Below are 18,567 nucleotides of genomic sequence, written 5' to 3' on the forward strand. Positions count from 1 at the left end.
CTCTACATGATCTGCATCCTGGAAGGCCCGTCACTTCGCCGACCAGTGATGGTGACGCTTATGAAGCCGCCGTCTCATGTATCAGTGAGGCACGCCTGGAATATTTGCACTCACCAGCCTTGAGATAGTCCGAATGCATGGAATAAACACACAGCCAAATGCTTTCTCTCTTATCTCATAACATGCCAGTAAGTGCACGGCTGTCACTGCATAGAACACTTTTGTTAACAAGGCCTCACATTGCTCTGAATGGGAAGTACGATCCGGGGATTTAAAGCAGGAATCACTTTTTATCAAAAAAGCAGTAAGGTTCCTAAGATTGCACTGGTTTTCGGTTATTGACAGGGGGAAGAAGGAAAATCATTTAACTCAAGAATGTTTAGGGAGTGCCAGAGGAAACGCTTGCGAGCAAGAAAGGTCATGAAAACTCCTTGAGACAAAACTACAAAGCAGATGCGCTTACAACCACGCTAATGTTGCTACAAGTACTACTTTGTAAATATTGCCTATATACCCCAATATTATTTTTTGTGTTTTTTTTAAAGTATTTTATAGACTGTTTATCCTGTGGTGCCATGGCCTGACCTCGTTGTCACTAACATATGTAAAACATAACGTATATGCAGGGATTTTTCTAGCTTTCATTTTGAAAATTGTTAGGGTTGAAACAAATTATTCTTGACTGCAATCAGTAAACGAATTGGCCTCTAGGTGTTGCTTGTGCTCCACCATACATCTTTTTTTCTCAGAAGGATGCTAGAATTTCCTACACTGATAAAAAAAAAATCTTGAATTATTACTTTGAGTTCTTAGAGTTCTGATATGAATTACTAATTCCAACAAAATGGATTCAATAAACCAAACTGATTGAAATAGGATACACAATTTATTAACACAGAGAATTAATGATAGGGAATAAAAGGGGAGGGGAAGGCGCCGAAGATTATGGGTGTTTTTTACCTCTGAATGTTACTAGCACAAAAACAAAGTTTCCCACTATATGCTCGATTTGGGGAGATTCCCTTCTACAAAAAAAAACAAGAACCAGCAAACATGGTATTAAATCTGAAACCGTCTTCATAATTGTTACGGAGAGATTTGGTCCCGTGCTCCAGATTGTTGCAACATTTGGCCCTCGAGCTGAACTCAAGGCCGTAATCCAGGCCTGCACGGCCGCGTCATGCGGCCAGCGTGCGACGAGTCAGTCAGGTAGGTGAGAAGACCGGCTATCCCTCAGCCAAATCTTTTTACATGGACCAGCGTCCTCTTTTTATATGGACCAGTGACGGCGACCGGGTCATGCCTCTATGGGCGTGGTCCTCAATATCTGATACACTCAGTATAGGGTGACGGTGTTTGAAATAGCTAAACTTGTTAGATAGCCAAAGAAGTGAGAAATCTGCGTGTTCTGTACTTGAGAATGCCCCTCCAATCGACATATTTACGTACTGTGAGAACATTATTTTAACAATACATAGTTGACAGGTATGAAATGACCTCCTGTAAACCATCGAAGAACTGTCTTCCTGTCTGAATATCATAAAAGTTCTGCCTTTTAAAGACATATAGAGTGGTCTGGGAGTGCCCTCTAGTGGTTAAAGTGTTATTTGTTTGTTGCTAATTACATTTGGTGAAACCAGATGTCATACTGTTTAATTATGTTTTATGAAAGAAATGATTTTAATTTATTTGTATTTATTTATTTTCATGATCCTTACCTCTTTCTCGAGTTTTATTTCCATGCACCTTATGGTCCGCTTGATTCATAAAAATATATCACAAATGATATTTGGGGTACGTCTCATAGTATTCAAAAATATCTCCAAAAATAGTCAGATGACTATAAAATTATTTGCTTGATCTCACACTGGATATGAATTCTGCTGGGTCACAAAACCATCATCCAGGGTGATTTCTTAGTCTGTATATCAAATAAAAAGCAGCACATGTTCGAAAAATGATGTGGTTTGTTGTCCAAATGTGGCCAGGAATATTGTCCAGACCATCCTGTCGACACCGGCCACCTCCTGCGTGTGCTTGTGGCCATGAACCACTTTGTGCATTTGCCAAACATTTGTTGGCATGGACTCCTGAAAATCCGCCGCAATCCCTTTCAGAATGACTGCACCCAAACAACGTCACTCTTGTTTTTGCAAGCTACAGCTTGCAAATCTCTCACAAACTAAGTCTACTGAAGAAAGAAAGATTTTTCTTTCTCTACGTGCTTTTTCAAAATCAGTGTTGTTAGACGGGTAAAACGAGCACTGGAGCTGAACAGTTCCGTCTAGATTTGAATCCTATGTATTACGGTACAGATGCGATACAGAACGGGGCTATTTGTGAAGAGTGCACAGTCAAAATTGCTGACAATTACTTTTATACTGGGAGGGCGGTATCAAGGACCGAAACGAGCGCTGTAGCTGAGAAGCTCCGTTGAGGTTTTAAATCGCAGAATTTTACGGGCACAGATGAGATAGAGAACAAGGCTGTATTTCAAAAGTGCACAGTCAAAATGGCTGACAATTACTTTTATACTGGAAAGGGTGGTCTCAAGGACCTAAACGAGCGCTGTAGCTGAGAATGTCAAAATCCGAACAGAGGGTAGACCGAAACGCGTAACGTTTTTACACCAAGCTTTATTTACGGAAGTGGGGCAGTCATGCGCGGGAGCACAAACGGCAATGATTCGGCCATCGCTGGGCAGAAGCCAGGGACAGACATGCAGGATACCGGATGGATGAGATCGATACCGGATGCAGGATACAGGTGGGGACGGGACAGGCAGGATCGATACCGGATACAGGATATACGAGCAAGATACAGGTGAGCACAGGATAGACGGGATCGATACCGAATACAGGAAACACAAGCAGGATACAGGTGAGGATGGGACAGACGGGATCGATGCCAGATACAGGATACCGGAGCGGATGGGACAGACGGGATCGATACCGGATACAGGAAACTGGACAGGACAGGCGGGATCGATACCGGATACAGGAAACGAGTCAAAATGCTTGCCTTGCAAGTGCAGAGGTTTGTTGACGGACTTACAAGGAGTGAATGAGAGCACTGAGCTTAAATAGGCGGTGAGCCAATCAGGCAACGAGCAGCAGCTGGCGCCAAACGAGCGAGCACAGGTGAGGGCAATGGGTAATCGTGACAGAGAAGCTCTGTTGAGGTTTTACATCACAGAATATTACGGACACAGATGCGATAGAGAACAAGGCTGGATTTCAAAAGTGCATAGTCAAAATGCCTGTCAATTACTTTTATACTGGGAGGGTGGTCTCAAGTTCGAAACGAGCGCTGGAGCTGAGCAGTTCCTTTGAGGTTTTAATTACAGATTATTACGGCTACAGAGAAGATAGAGAACAAGGCTGTATGTCAAAAGTGTGCTGTTGAATTGGTTGAGAATTCTCAAGGACCAAAATAAGAGCTGGAGCTGAGGAATTACTTTGAAGTTTTTAATACAGAATGTTACGGGCAAAGATAAAATAGAGAACAAGGCTGTATTTCAAAAGTGCACAGTCAAAATGGCTGTCAATTACTTTTATACTGGGAGGGTGGTCTCAAGCGCTGGAGTCTGTGGTCTGCGCAGCCCTTTGAGACTCTTTGTGATTAAGGGCTATACATATAAACATGACTTGACTTGACTTGACTTGACTGGAGCTGAGCAGTTCCTTTGAGGTTTTAATTACAGAATCTTACGGGTACAGAGAAGATAGAGAACAAGGCTGTATGTCAAAAATGTGCTGTTGAATTGGCTGTCAATTACTTTTATACTGAGAGGGTCGTCTCAAGGACCAAAATAAGCGCTGTAGCTGAGAAGCTCTGTTGAGGTTCTAATTACAGAATATTCCGGGCACAGAAGAGGTACAGAACAAGGCTGTATGTCATATGAGCACAGTCAAAATGGCTGATAATCCCAAGGACTGGAAAATAATAGGGGGGAGTACGATGGAGTCGAAAATTCCCCCAAATAAGGAGTCTAATGGGAACTAATGTGACAAGCCCATTTTCTGGCTACCAAATAAAACTTAGATAAATGACTAAAATAATGTACAGGTTCTAAATAAACAAATCATACAATTGTGACTACAAAATACTGCGTTACTCAACATCTTATTCTATTCTACATAACATGAAACAAAAACACAGGAATTTCCAGTTTATTAAAGACATTTTCCAAAGAACAGTACATCAAAGTAAACTCAGCCAAAAGGAACCTTTGTGTTTGAACCACATAAGACGTTTGTTTGACATTCGTATTTACACTATTAACAACGACATTAAGAGCTTCATTGTAAAAATGATCATTTTATGTGTAAACTCCTATTTGTACATGAGTCATGACTAAATTAAGTGAGCAAAAATTAGAACAATCATCCTCCTTGCTTGCAGAAACTCAAAACAAACTCTATAATGAATATTTTTGATCATTATTACAAATATTCAATCTTGTGTACTTTCCAATACATAGTATTAATAAGTCTATGAATTTTGATATACTGTATAAAATTGAATTTATACAATAACAAAAAAGTATGAAAATACCTGAATTTTACTACAGATGAGATCACATTGGGTACGTTTATATGCAGGCAATAATCGAATTGGATACGTATTATGATTATGTAAAGCTTTGTAAACAGAAATTCGATTAACAAGGTTTTAGTCTGTGAGTATTTTAATTGTAATGGTTGGGTCAGTCCTTTCATTTTCTGATTACCCGTGCAAGTACACGCATTGAAATGATTTTGCTCGGGTAGTTCTTGCATCCAAAATATTTGTATTTTATCACTGTGGGATTTGTAGAACAGAAATGAATGATACACGCAAACCCCAGCTTACTTGCTAAAAAAAGTCTCATGTATTGGTTGATGTTTCCAGGATATTCACATATTTCCTCCTCCACCGCGAAATTGCTACAGTCCATATATAGTGGATGCCACAGTTGTATTCATCCATATATAGTGTAAGTCTTTGCTTATTGCTTATTGCATCTCACACACGAGTGCAACGCACAGGATCAATGGAGCTCAATCTTGAAGCACAGAGGAAATAAGCATGGTACTTTGCTGGATTTAGTGAGTGGCATGAATGAAATCATCATTTATTTAATGTCAAAGTTCGTCTGCTTGCTAAATGACGTTGTTTTCTCTTTGCACTTGTAATCGGAATACTCGTAAATATCATGCATACGGGGTTCTTAGTTTGTCTCTAGGCCTGTAAACGATTCTTTCACATTGCTCCTGCCTGTGTTTTTTCATAATCATGGCTTCAAGATCGGTAGCTTGTATCAGTGGTTTCAACGAGTGCTTGATACCTTAAAATAAGGCCTGTGACTCACCAATAACTAATGAACACATAATTCTAACCTGACACGCTTATTCTTTTTTAAAAATGACCTTCCTAAATGCAATGAAACTATATAATTTAAATGCCTTATAATTAAGGCGTCAATGGTCCATTCTGAACCCATATTTAAGTTAGCAAATATGTCACCCTACCCAGTAAAGGGTTTATGGAGCCAAATTTTCGACCAATCAATAATAATAAGAGAATCCTTCCTGTCAGCACTCGGCAGCTAAATGATTTTACAGATTCCTTCTTGTTAAGGAAAAAGGAAACCAACTGTCTTCATGACGTCAAGCAAAACTGTCTCGTCACTTCCTGTCAACAATGGCAAGAATAAAAGTGGATTACCGTTTGAAGGTGCTACATACGTAACATGCAGGCAAGTTCAGTGAGCTAAGTCGCATAGTAGCCCTTTGAATAGAAGGATGAGGAGTAACAGCTGCAGCCTGAGTGTGTGTATTGTTTTATTCTTCTTTCAGGAAGTGCTACTTCTCTTTCTGGTCCGGGGCTTCCTCTTCAGGTATTCAATGTCTTCTTCCTGGTCACTTTCGCAATCCCTCTGACAGAAAAGAACAACATTTTAGAGTTAAAACAAGCACAATTAAAATTAGAATTTAAAAGTCTTAAACTAGTGTTTGAAAGTAGGATTTTGGCAGAAAACTAGGGTTTTTAAAGCACTGGCATGGTTTCCAACCTGGGTTTAAAAGTAAGGTTTTTGCCTGAAACTTTAGTGTAGGAGCGCTGCTAGGGTTTTAACTAGAATTTCAAAGTAGATTTGTGGCCCCAAACTAGTGTTTTAAAGTGCAGCAGGGTTTATAAATAAGGTTTCCAACTAGGGTTTGAAGGTAGGGTTTTTTTCCCTAAAATTAGGATATCAAAATGCTGCTAGGGTTTCCAACTAGGGTTTGAAATTAGGATTTTGGCCTGAAAGTACGGTTTCAAAGAACAGTGAGGGTTTCCAACAGAGGGTTAGGGCTTTGTCCCCAAACTAGTGTTATAAAGTGCTGCTAGAGTTTCCAACTAGGGTATGATATTAGGGTATTGGCCTGAAACTAGGGTTTTAAAGCACAGTGAGGGTTTCCAACCAAGGTTTAAAAGTAGGGATTTGTCCCCAAACTAGTGTTTTAAAGTGCTGATAGTTTCCAACTAGATAGATAGATAGATAGATAGATAGATATTTTATTCATCCCCGAAGGGAAATTCACATTTCCAGCAGCATCCCTGAGCTGAGAACAGTACAATAATAAAGCCAAAAGAATGCAATATACAAATACCCAGTGTGACGTGCAAATGCCCACTGTAGCGTGTTATATAGAGTAACTAAATAGTGCTACACAAAATACATATTGCAGTAAGATTCGGTAATATCCAATGTAGGTGGTGTGGTTTAATGTGGGCCTTTACTCTGCCGGGTGGAGTTAAAGAGCCTCATAGCATGAGGAAGAAAAGATCTCTTCAGTCTGTCCGTAGTACAAGACAGTGACAGCAGTCTGTCGCTGAAACTGCTCTTCTGTCTGGAGATAATGCTGTGTAGTGGATGCGATGGATTGTCCATGATTGACCTCAGCTTTTTCAGTGCTCGTCTCTAAGCTACTGTTGTTAGGCTGTCCAGCTCTTTGCCCACAACAGAGCTCGCTTTCCTAGCCAGTTTATTGAGACGAGAGGCATCCTTCTTCTTGACGCTGCCTCCCCAACACGCTGTCGCATAGAAGAGGGCGCTTGCCACAACTGTCTCATAGAATATTTTCAGGAGCTTTTTGCAGATTTTGAAGGAGGCCAGCCTTCTGAAGAAGTAAAGTCGGCTTTGCCCTTTCCTACATAGAGCTTCTGTGTTGGCAGTCCAGTCCAGTTTGTTGTCCAGCTGCACACCCAGGTATTTGTAGGTCTGGACAAATTCTACACATTCTCCCTTGATGGTTACGGGAACCGGGTGAGTTCTGGTTCTCCTGAAGTCCACCACCATCTCTCTGGTCTTGGTGGTATTTAGGTGCAGGTGGTTTGCGTCGCTCCATCGGACAAAGTCCTGAATCAATTTCCTGTACTCCTCCTCCAGCCCGTTTCTGATACATCCCACGATCGCAGTGTCGTCGGCAAACTAGGGTTTGATAGTAGTGTATTGGCCTGAAACTAGGGTTTTAATGCGCAGTTTTGGTCTCAAACAAAGGTTTGAAAGCGGGCTTTTTGCCTAAAACTAGGGATCCAGGCGCAACCATAGTTTCTAACTAGGGTTCAAATGTAGGGTTTTGGTCTTAAACAATAGTTATAATTGCAACTAAATAAGGGTTTCCAAATAGGGGTTCAAAATAGGGTTTTAAAGTGTGTCTAGGGTCTTCAACTAGTGGTTCAAAGTAGATTTTAGGCCTCAAACCAAGGTTTCAAAGCATTGCTGGCATTCCCAATTGTGTTTCAAAGTTGAAATTTGGAATGAAATTAGGGTTTTAAAGCGCAACTAGGGTCTCCAATTAGGATTTGGGCTTAAAACCAGGGTTTAAAGTCCAGTTAGGGTTTCCAACTATGGTGGTGTTTTGGCTTGAAACTAAGGTTTTAACGTGCAGTGAGGGTTTGCAACAAGGTTTGGTTTTTGTTGGCTGAAACCGATTGTTTCTAAGCGCTAAAACATTTAACTTATAAATGAAAGCTCTAATTCAAGTTAATGCTTTAACTTTGACAGCACTAGCAACTTCTCTTGTCCCGGTAAAATAATTAAAACAGAGACATTGAATGAAATAAAATATAGAATAACTGTTAAAAAAAGTTTGAATGCACACATTAGTATCTGCTGATATCCTTTTTCTCAATGCTAATAATCTAGTTGCCAAGTAAATGATTCTTACCCCGTCTTGCACTGGCAGTTTGTGGCCCTTCTTCATGATTCGTGTTAAGTGGTTACAAAGAGTCACAATTCTGAAGGAGAGCTGTAAAAATGAGTCACAAAGCGGAATAAATAAATATTACATTCAACAACATTTATGTATGGTTCCAAGATTTACCTTCCACCTGCGCCTGGCGTACTGCCTCTTGAAGTTCTCTAAGTTGACTACTGACAACCTCTTGACCATTGCTTGTCTAGTATTGTGAGGCTGTGGAGGAATGTAAGTACAACATGAAAAAGTATTGTTCAAACTCTTGGATTTGGAGCATACTTTTTAAAAAGTGACTGTTGCAAATTGTTACCATTGATTCAATTGGATAAACAATATGCAATAAAAATAAATGAATAAATAAAATATATTTTTTGTCATGAATTAAAAAAAAAATCTCATTTCTTTATGCCTGCAAAGAATTAAATAAAGGAAGCATTTTGTGAGTGCTCGCAAAACATTTTATTTTTCCAGTCTTCCAAAATACAGCCAATAAATAAATAATGAGAAAATAAAATAAGCTCTTTATCAAAAAGTCCTCTTCCAACATGAGTAAAAAGAAGAAATCAACATCATCTCTCTTTTCAAAACATATAACAGTAAATCATGAAATGGAATGAAAATAAATAAATTCAAGCATTCCATTGGAAAGAACGACACATTGAAGTCATAAATAATTGATAACAACAAGTCATTGGCTTCCTTTGCCAAAACTAAGTAATAAAGTCAAACTAAAACACCAAATTGCTTGATAATCCTCTGAGCTATTTAAAAAAAAATACATAGAATGAAAAACATCCTGAACCATGACATGAATATTCTCTACCAAATCCAAAGCTTCATTTATGTTCCTCATAAGGTTCTTTAAAGACAAGCTTTCAAGTGTTAAATCAAGAAGGACCTAACAAATGCGTTCCATAAATCACATCAACATAGTCATGATCCTTTATGTTCTTTTTACAGGCATACATTTTAGAATAGAATATAATAGAATAGAATAGAATAGAATAGAATAGAACAGAATAGAATGAAATAGAACGCCTCAATTGAGAATAATGCCAAGAGTTCCAACATAAAAAAAGACAGGTAACAAATAAATCCTCAAATGAATAACCTTGAAAGATATACTGAAATGATGCCGTGAATTGAGATATTTAAAGACATCCTTCTAACCCACTAGTGAAAAACATACATGGCAAGCAAAACTGCTCACTTTTTACCTCCCTCATCTCTGGTGTCTCTTGTTTTTTCTTGTCAGACATTTACAGTTTTGCTTCTTACTGCATCTATCGCACAAAATCCATTTCTAAACGTATTTCCAACAGTTAGGCAATACTTGCTTACATGACATTTGACCATTGTTCAAAACAGAGCTGCAATAACTAATTAATGTATTGACAACTAATGATATTATTCAGCAACTATTTTCAAATCCCTCGAGAAAAGACTTTTGGATTAGAAAGTCTTGAAATGTTCGCATCAATTTTAACCAATTGTTATTGTCTTCTTTTATAGAAGACCTTTTATATTTGTGCTAAATGAAAATAAAACATTCTGCTGGTGTTTATCAAGTTACAATCAGTCAATGTAATGTTTTTTTAAATAGATTATACAATTAATTTCACATGAGTAGGTGCTATTTATTTATTTATAAATACAAATACAGCAAAAATCCCAAGTCTATGTTTGGAAAAAATACATTCATTGGGTGATGAGTTTATCATTTAAAAAAAAATATTGGACACCTGCAAGGCAAATTGCATTGCTGGTGCATTCTGGTAGGTTAAATCGTTTCTCCACTTCTTCACCTTTGCGTCAATAACGTGATATGAATGCATATGTTAGTATAACAACATTTTAAGTATTTCGTCAAAAGACTTTCTGTTTTCTCCATTCTCTAACATTCGTTGGTGAAAATGTGGAGAAATTCTTTAACGACTCGGGATGCACTATGAAAATCAGAGTTTCTGGCACCGTGAGTAAAAATTGTTTGAAATTGAGATAAACCCTAATGCCTTTTTATATGTCAACTACACCACTGGTTGTCGAGTAAGTGTCAGGGCCCTCAACAGCACTACTGGGATTTGATTCCTGTTGCATACAGTATTTCGCGATTTTGATCAGAAATGTTAATTGATCAATTATTGCACAATAATTGCACATATATGGTAGTTTACATAACGAATACCAATAATTACTTTGTACAGTTCTTTTCTGGCCAAAGTAATGTGGCCCTATAGTCCGAAAAATACAAAGAATTGAGTTTGAGAGCCGTGTTTTAATTTGTCTCAGTGAGGGGTATTTGAGGCCTGGGGCAGAAACACCCCTGATGCAGCATTTCCTTCAGCGCTGCATCGAGAATGCTGCCCTGCACTGGCTGCAGATCCAAAGACTTCACAACCGTCTGCAGCCACTGTTGCTCTGAATTCAGCTCCATCCTTAGCGTGTCCAACTGATTTTGCCTCTGCCGGAACCTTCCACCCATGCTCTCCAAGTTGCTCCCCAAGCCTGTCAGCTTCTCCTGAAGCAGCCTCTTGGTGGCCTCCACTTTGCGATAATCAGAACGGACTCGAGAAAGTTGCTTTCTGGTGCTTTCATTCTCCTTTTTATACCAAGCTTCCTTGTCATTGTAAATGGCAAGCAAAGCTTCCAGGTCACTCTGCAAGGTGTGTTGGGTCTCTGCTACCTGCACCACTTCATTCTCCATCAACCCGATGTTCTCCACTAAGTGGGAGAATCGCTCAAAACTGGCGTAGGTGTTGTTTGGGGTCGTGCTGGAGTGGGATTGGATGGTGTATTCCTTGAGACGCTTGGTTTTCAGCTGCTCAGGTTTCTGCTCGGCCTCCAAGGCGGCGCTCTCCGGTGTGCACCCGAAAGACTTCAGACACAAGGGTGGAGGAACATTGGGTCAGAGGTTGGAGATCCAGTAGATGTACTTCGGTAGGATTAGTGTGTGGCACGAAAGCAGCAATGGCAGGTAGGCACGGCCATTGGGTTGTGTAAGACACATTTGCACACAAAATGAAACAACAGCAAATACATGCAATTTTGCAAATGTGTTTGTTTAGTGGTCACTTGCTGTATTGTGATTTACTTACACAAAAACATGCTATACTATGTTCGTATTTTCTGGACAATTGTTTCTCTGATTTCACATATAATACCTGTGACTTTATTTTGTATTACAAGGCACTTGGGTCATGTGGCCCATTAAAGACATTTAGTTAATCTCTTTGTTATTGATTAAGTAGTATTTTATAGTGCATCCGAACAATTTAATTGGTCCAATTACAGGTAATTGCATGATCTTGTCACCCAAAACTAAACATTGTTTACCTGACAAATAAATAACAGCAAGACGGTCTTTGATAAACAATAACAATAATATAATTGGATTTTCCATTGTCATCAAAAAATAAAGATGAAACAGAAATATAGTTGACTAAATAAAGATTGAATTAAACTAGATGGACGTTAGATTTTCTAGTATAAACAATACAAAAATGACTTTGTTCAAATTCATTGGTTTTCCTCTTTTCAACCCCAGCGCAAAGACACCATTTCTGGTTTTATTCATTAACACTGCTTTTTATCAAGAAGATAAAAATTTGATGTAATTATTGATCAGATGGAAATCTAAAATTTGAAAATTATTTTCCTAAATAAAACTAGATTTAAATGTTGTTGTGATTTTATTGACCAAGACTACTATACTACTCTGATTCAAATTAGAAAAGAAGACAAAGTTTGACTAGTGCAGAGAATACAGTAAGAGATATAAAAAAAAACGGTGAGATTTTATTTTAAAATGATCTCAATGACATTTTAAACATACAAAATGATTATCTCAAATGCAGTATTATTATAACGTGTTTAGTAAGAGAACAGGTGCTATTTGCCTATGCAATTCATAAGCTACTTTGAAAGTTCGAAAAGTGTCCCATTATGCAAAACTTTGATTTATCTTTGAAGTATTAACTCAAATTCCATGCGTTCACAAAACTGTACAAACCAAGAATTCAAACAGTACCTTAATCCACGGATGGTTGAGTGCATCATGGATGTCCATCCGTTTCCTAAAACGAAAAAAATGCAGCTGAGTAAACAGATCCAAGCACATATGATGTAAATCCCCTCAGGAACACAATCAGCTTAAACAAAGAGTATGCAACACAAAATCTTGAAAGAGCCATATTGGACCAAAAATAATCAGAATACAAATTTGTGAAATGAAAACACATGCTGTATGTATCTATATTAACTATGTTAGCCTACTATCAAAATGACTAAGTAGGATGCAGTGCATTGTCTGGATAATGATGCACCGCAGGACTATGACAAAGGTTTAACTTCATTAGAATATTTATTAATTACAGTATGTTTTATTGCCTTGACAAGATATGCAATCAAGAATTCCATCACATCCGACGACTCATTACAGGCAATTAGATATTCTGGCGCTGAATGTCTTTGATTTGCTTTTGGGTGGTGATGTCTGCCGTTTTAGCTCCCCTGCAATGTCCTAGTGGAGAGAGGCATGTTTTTAATTTTGTGCATTATTTCCATTTTGTTCTTAAAGTCTGCAAATAGGTGTTCTGATATCTTGATGAATGACTCATTCATGTCGTCACCATCTGCGGACGGTTTTCCCTGCTTTATTATCTTCTGGATTGCAAAAAAAACCTCATGGCACTAGTGTCATTTGGAGATGCAATCCACTTCTTAAATCTATTTTTGCGTACATTTAATTTCTCCAAGTGATGCATCTCACTTTTTCTCTCAATTCCAACTGGGTACTGCAAATATAGCATGCTGTCCATGGAGAGTTCTTTCCACATTACTCTTTTTGTTACTTTTACAGAGCAAACATTCAGGCAAACCATCTGCATTGGCAATGAATGCAATAATTATTACAGCACTGTAAAACGTTAAGTGTTTGTCTCATGTTGGTCCTCACACAGAAACTATACGAAAATTAGAAAATATTTTCCTCCCCAAACTTTTCAATATGTAAACCTTTTTGGAAAAGCGCCAGGAAGCCGCTCAGACGCATTATAGAGCCACAAAATGCCGAACCCCGGCTTAGCAAAACAGTTTAAGTTTCAATTCCTGAAGGTGCAATCAAATGGAAAACACATGTGCAGCAAGAGAAACTAGGACTTTGCTTGTCAAACATCGAGTGTTCTCTCATGACGCATTAGAAAAGGTCCTCTCTTGTACCTCGTGTCTTTGACCAGCAGCTGTCTGATAAAACTCTTGGCCAGCTCGCTTGTATTGCTGAAGAACTCCTCATCAAATTCATAGTCCATGGCTGAGATGTTCCCTAACGTTTCCTGCTTTGTCTCGCCGAGAAACGGCGACGCTCCGCTCAAACTGAAAAAGAAAAGGGGCCAACTTGGAACATTCAAGATCAACTTTCAGGCCTCTTTTGGAATTAGAGTATTCAGGGTCATCTAAAGGTGAACTAATTATTCATTTATTTCAAAACCCAATATTCTTGCTATGTACAAAAAAAATAATTACAAATAAATACATCATCTGACACCAAATGACAAGCTAATTATATAACACAACTTACCACGTATAGCTGAAATGTTTCATTTTTCTACAGGTATCTAAATGAAAGCAACTTTATAGACAAAGTCAAACACTGGCAGTAGTCCACTGGCGAATCTTTAAAATAAAAGCTTGTCTCCCTCCCTCTGCTTATCAAAATGCCTTTTTATTCACTACTGCTCTTGCTAGTCCCTTTTAAGTCAGTCCGCTCATGCTACTTACTCTTGTTAGGTGCTATGATAAAATACCCACAAACAGCTAATAGAGATAAACGATCTTTACATTTTTTACTTCAATTTTATTGGGTTTCTTTTATGTCTTTGCATTTTATATTATTTTCACATTTTATGTAATGCAACTTTAATCACTTTGCCCTCTTTGCGGGACCGTTTAAATGTGCTGTATAAATAAAGGTGCCGGTTCAGAGGCTTCTCCTGCTACTGGTCACCATAGAAACCAATACTATCTGGTCAAGTCAAGTCACATTTAATTGTGTAGCCCTTAATCAAAAAAATTATCAAAAGACTGCACAGGTTACAATTACACGATCCCCTAATCTTAAACCAACATGCGGAAGGAAAAACTCAGAACCTCAGCACGAGGAAAATAAGAAACCTTAAAAGAGGGCCGCAAAAGTGGTAATCCCCCTTCCAAGATGACCAAGGTGCAATAGATTTAGCAAAAATCGGCCTAGAGAGGGATGGGCGCCGCCAGGCTCTATCTCCTAAGACACACTGCAGGAAGTGTTGCTCTGATTATCCAGGCAGGTAAGGTATCCTTGAACTATGATAAATAAGGTTGATTAATAGCCACTATCCCTCCTTGCTATGCTAGCTCCTATTTACGATTTTAAAACACATAAGCTTAGTGTTGACTTTCTGAGGCATGTTATGGATGTTTTTCAATTTCGTTGCATATTAGTTCACCAGTAGTTGACACTGAACAAACAGCCTGTTGCTTAAATTATTGTTCTTTAACTTACAGTATATACGTGATGACACCGATGCTCCTGTAAAAAGACAATGAAAGGTCACTATTTGCTTACAAAAAAATCACTATGCTTCCATGAAGTAAAATTCAAAAACTCACCACATATCTGCCTCTAACCCTAAGGGCTCATAGTTGACTATCTCCGGAGCTGGAAGACGAATAATTCCACCCAATCACAAACATTAGCTAAGTATTTTGTTAACAGGGTCATTAGGAAAAAAAAAACACTTACCCACAAACTCAGGTGTTCCAAAAATATTTTTGAAATCTGCTCCATCCTCTATTGTATGAGCCAATCCAAAGTCAATGAGTTTGATGCGTGGGAGAGGAACATTCCTGTCCAGTAGCATTATGTTTTCAGGCTAAACAAAGAAAAACCTTTGTCAAGATGCTACTTCTGGAATTTTGTGATCTAACATGCATAACGTTAATTGAACAAATACCTTCTTCAAGTGGCCTTTAGTGCCAGCATGAGAAAAACAATTCATGAGTTAATTTCATATTGGTGATGGGTTACTTACTAATAGAAACAAGTTAAAATTGAATATCTGATCTTTTTACATTTAAAACACTATTCAAAAACACCACACAACACTTGAGCATTAAAACATCAAACCTACTAATAGAAGCCTAAAACATCATTAAATATAAAACACCAAATCCAAATGTCAGTCTAAAAAAAACAAAAGAATATTTAAACTTTAACAGTTTATATACAAGATTAGAGTAAAGTACAAATAGTTTTGTCAAGTAAAGAAACACTTAAAAATATGTTAGAATAAATTAAACCAGGTTTCAAATTTAAAATATCACTAGACTTTATGGCTGGGTGATACGGTTTGAAAGTAAAATCTGCATTTTATCAGTTAGGTTACCTACATCAAAGAAGAAGAACTGATTAAACTGATTTGCATTCATAGCTTGGCAAATAATAACAATGATAATAATAAATAAATAAAATATTTTGTATCTTATTTGCTTGGATAGCACAATTCCTTAGTAAGTAAATAATGTTTAAAATTGGGATTTTTAATAATATATAATAATGATACAACAATTATATAATAATTGACGAGAGTACAGTAATCTTAAGTCTCAAATTCCTACTCTTTTGCAATTTTTAAAGGGTCAATTTATTAAATGATAAATTAATCGAATTAGTCCAGCCTTGGTGGACTTTGTCCCTTTTAAATCTCAGATGTGAAGCTGCTATATTTTGGGTTTCTTTAATGCAGTAAACACATAAAAAAAAGTACATGAATAGATAGAGGAATATAGAAATGTACAGATAGCTACATAAGTGAATGAATGGATAAATAAATACATTGCAATGAGTTTAGTAAATATGTGCTTTTTAATTTTATAACAATGAACCAGTTTTTATATGATTTATTATGTATTTCTTATTTTGTGAGAGAACGTGTTGACATGTGTGTATGAAATTATTATATTGGTCATACTTTGCTGTACCAGCATTGCTTTTATTTACAGATTTGTGGATTTCTAAAACACTAACATACCAAATATGAGGAGTTGTCAAGTAGGGATTAAACTGCTAGTTTTGCAAAGATAAATACTAATGCATAACTCTTAAAACATACATTAAAGGACAAATTGAAGTATTTTTTGATTTAACAGATTAAAAACCTGATATTTCGAGGGGGCCCCAAAGATTTCATATAATATTTTCTTTCCTTCCATTAACTATTGTTAATTTGACAAGAAATGTGTCTCACAATCAAAAGTGAAAACAAAGTAAGCTTTCAGAGTTAGGGTGTGTGGAATTGGAACAAAAGAACATGTATCATGGGCAATGCTGCATTTTAAAACAAATGTTTTAAAATGTTTCATATCTGACAGTCTGGACGTCTGCCTCCAAAAACAGGAAGGAAGTGTGGTTCTCAATAGCCCGACAGGCCTAGTTGACATTCGACCCTGTTTTAATGTGAAGTTTTGTTCCTGACCCCTGCCAATCCCATTTGAGATAGATGAAAATGCTAACTTGTACCTTCAGGTCAAAATGGGCAATCTTCTTCGAGTGGATGTACTGGACGCCATCCAGGATCTGTTTGATAAACTGGGTGGCCTCCTCTTCACAAAGTGATTCCTTGCGAGCCAGGAAATCAAACAGCTCTCCACCAGACACGCTGTGACACATACGCACAAACACACACTCGGTGAGTCATGTAACTTTATCACTGTGTGTTCTCAGGATAGGGATGCGCTCAATTAGGATGCCTGAGATTGTTTTGGCAACAGCTCAGCATCAGGATTCCACATTTTATTGAAAAGAATAGATTAAAACCACCTCATACAAGGCATTCTCTTAGCAACTGGCTGCACACTAACTAACGCACGCAGAAAACACGACAGGGTTTGTGACGCACTATCTAACGTCACGTGGCTAACAAAAGCCTTCAGATGCTAAACTAAGCCTTCACGGTTAAGTTCTAATCGTGTCTTCCGCGTTCCGGGGTGAGCCAGACAGGGCCCCTCTTTATTGAGGGCTCTATTCAAACTTGCCATTATTGATTAATGAGAGCCACTCGGGCACAGGAATGAGAGCAAACACAAACAAGGCCACTGAAACTCTCTGAACACACTGACAATCTTTTGGCAAACAAACTGAATATATAAAAGGGCAGTTTGCACTAGATTCGAGAAGTAGGCCCAAAAACATAAAATTCCAAATTGTGAAGAAATTTTAAAGTGCGCCTTATTAATCGCTACCTTTATATACTGCAAAATATGGTGAATAACATTGGAAATGCATACAGTATTAATACGTGCGCGTATACTACAGTATTTGTTCAATGATCAATCAATAGTAAAACATTGTATGCAACAAAAACATGCACGTCAGGTTAATTGGCTGGTCCAAATTCTCCATAGGTATATAACTGAGCGAGTGAGTTGTCTGTACTATTGTGCCCTGCGACTAGCTGGCAACCAGTTCAGACTGTCTTCTGCCCACTGCTAAAAGATAGCCGGGATGGGCTCCAGCACCCCCGCGACCCTACTGAGTATTAGTGGTGCAGATAAAGGATGGATGGATGTATGTATGTATGGAACAGGAATCGAACCCAGGTAGCAGCGGTGAGAGCGCCGACACTTAACCACTAGATCAACAGTTATAAATGACATACAAAAAGCCATTACATTTGATCTCATTATACTGTTTTTACTCACAGTGCCAGAAACAAATGTTAAGGACTGGAGAAAACAGTAATTCATTCTGAAATATATAAACACAGAGTCCGATTCATCATCAGATACACCAGATACACCTCAAGGTGCTTTTTTGCATTTATTTGTATATTTCAGGACGATTTGCTGAAAATACCTTAACTAATATGGCTACAGTAAATGGAAAATCTGATCCACAAGATCGGTATCGCATCCATGCTTATATCAACAACAACAAAATTGACACCGCAATGTGTGCATGGAAATCCAGGAGAGAATTAAGCATTAGTGACAGTTCTTTGGAATCGATGTTGCAAAAAACACTGTTGCCAAACTTTTGCATACCATGCTGTTCTCAAGCATGGGAAATTTGTATTTTTCCTCCGAAAAAAAAATACAACAAAGATGACTCTCGTGATTATTTACGTATTGACATACAAAGTGAGCACAGGGGGACTTCTTTATTAGATGTTCAAATAAAATAAGATTTTATTGAGTCATAACCTTACCGGCTTTGAGCAAACACCAATTGGAAGCTAAAGGGATCAAGCTGAATTGGACATTTTCTTTCGAGCAAAACCAAAAGGCTTGTGACACCATCATTTGTCAATGT

General features: G+C 37.9%; 1 protein-coding gene across 2 annotated transcripts in view; it reads right to left on the reverse strand.

The window, feature by feature from the left end:
* Window positions 1–4,156: 4,156 nt before the first annotated feature.
* dapk2b (death-associated protein kinase 2b) overlaps window positions 4,157–18,567 on the reverse strand; it is a 28,790-nt gene continuing 14,379 nt past the window's right edge. Inside the window, exons 5-13 of one of the 2 annotated variants that reach the window (XM_088340183.1) lie at window positions 16,777–16,915; window positions 15,001–15,130; window positions 14,868–14,916; window positions 14,761–14,787; window positions 13,443–13,595; window positions 12,253–12,298; window positions 8,352–8,441; window positions 8,196–8,276; window positions 4,157–5,920 (exon numbers count right to left, since the gene is read on the reverse strand). In XM_088340183.1, coding sequence (XP_088196309.1) covers window positions 5,837–5,920; window positions 8,196–8,276; window positions 8,352–8,441; window positions 12,253–12,298; window positions 13,443–13,595; window positions 14,761–14,787; window positions 14,868–14,916; window positions 15,001–15,130; window positions 16,777–16,915 — 799 coding nt within the window. In that variant the 3' untranslated portion in view covers window positions 4,157–5,836. The other variant, XM_088340184.1, reaches the window with a different exon arrangement.

The sequence above is a fragment of the Urocampus carinirostris genome, chromosome 7 (assembly GCF_059441175.1).
Source record: "Urocampus carinirostris isolate Australia breed hairy pipefish chromosome 7, RoL_Ucar_1.0, whole genome shotgun sequence".
NCBI lineage: Eukaryota > Metazoa > Chordata > Actinopteri > Syngnathiformes > Syngnathidae > Urocampus > Urocampus carinirostris.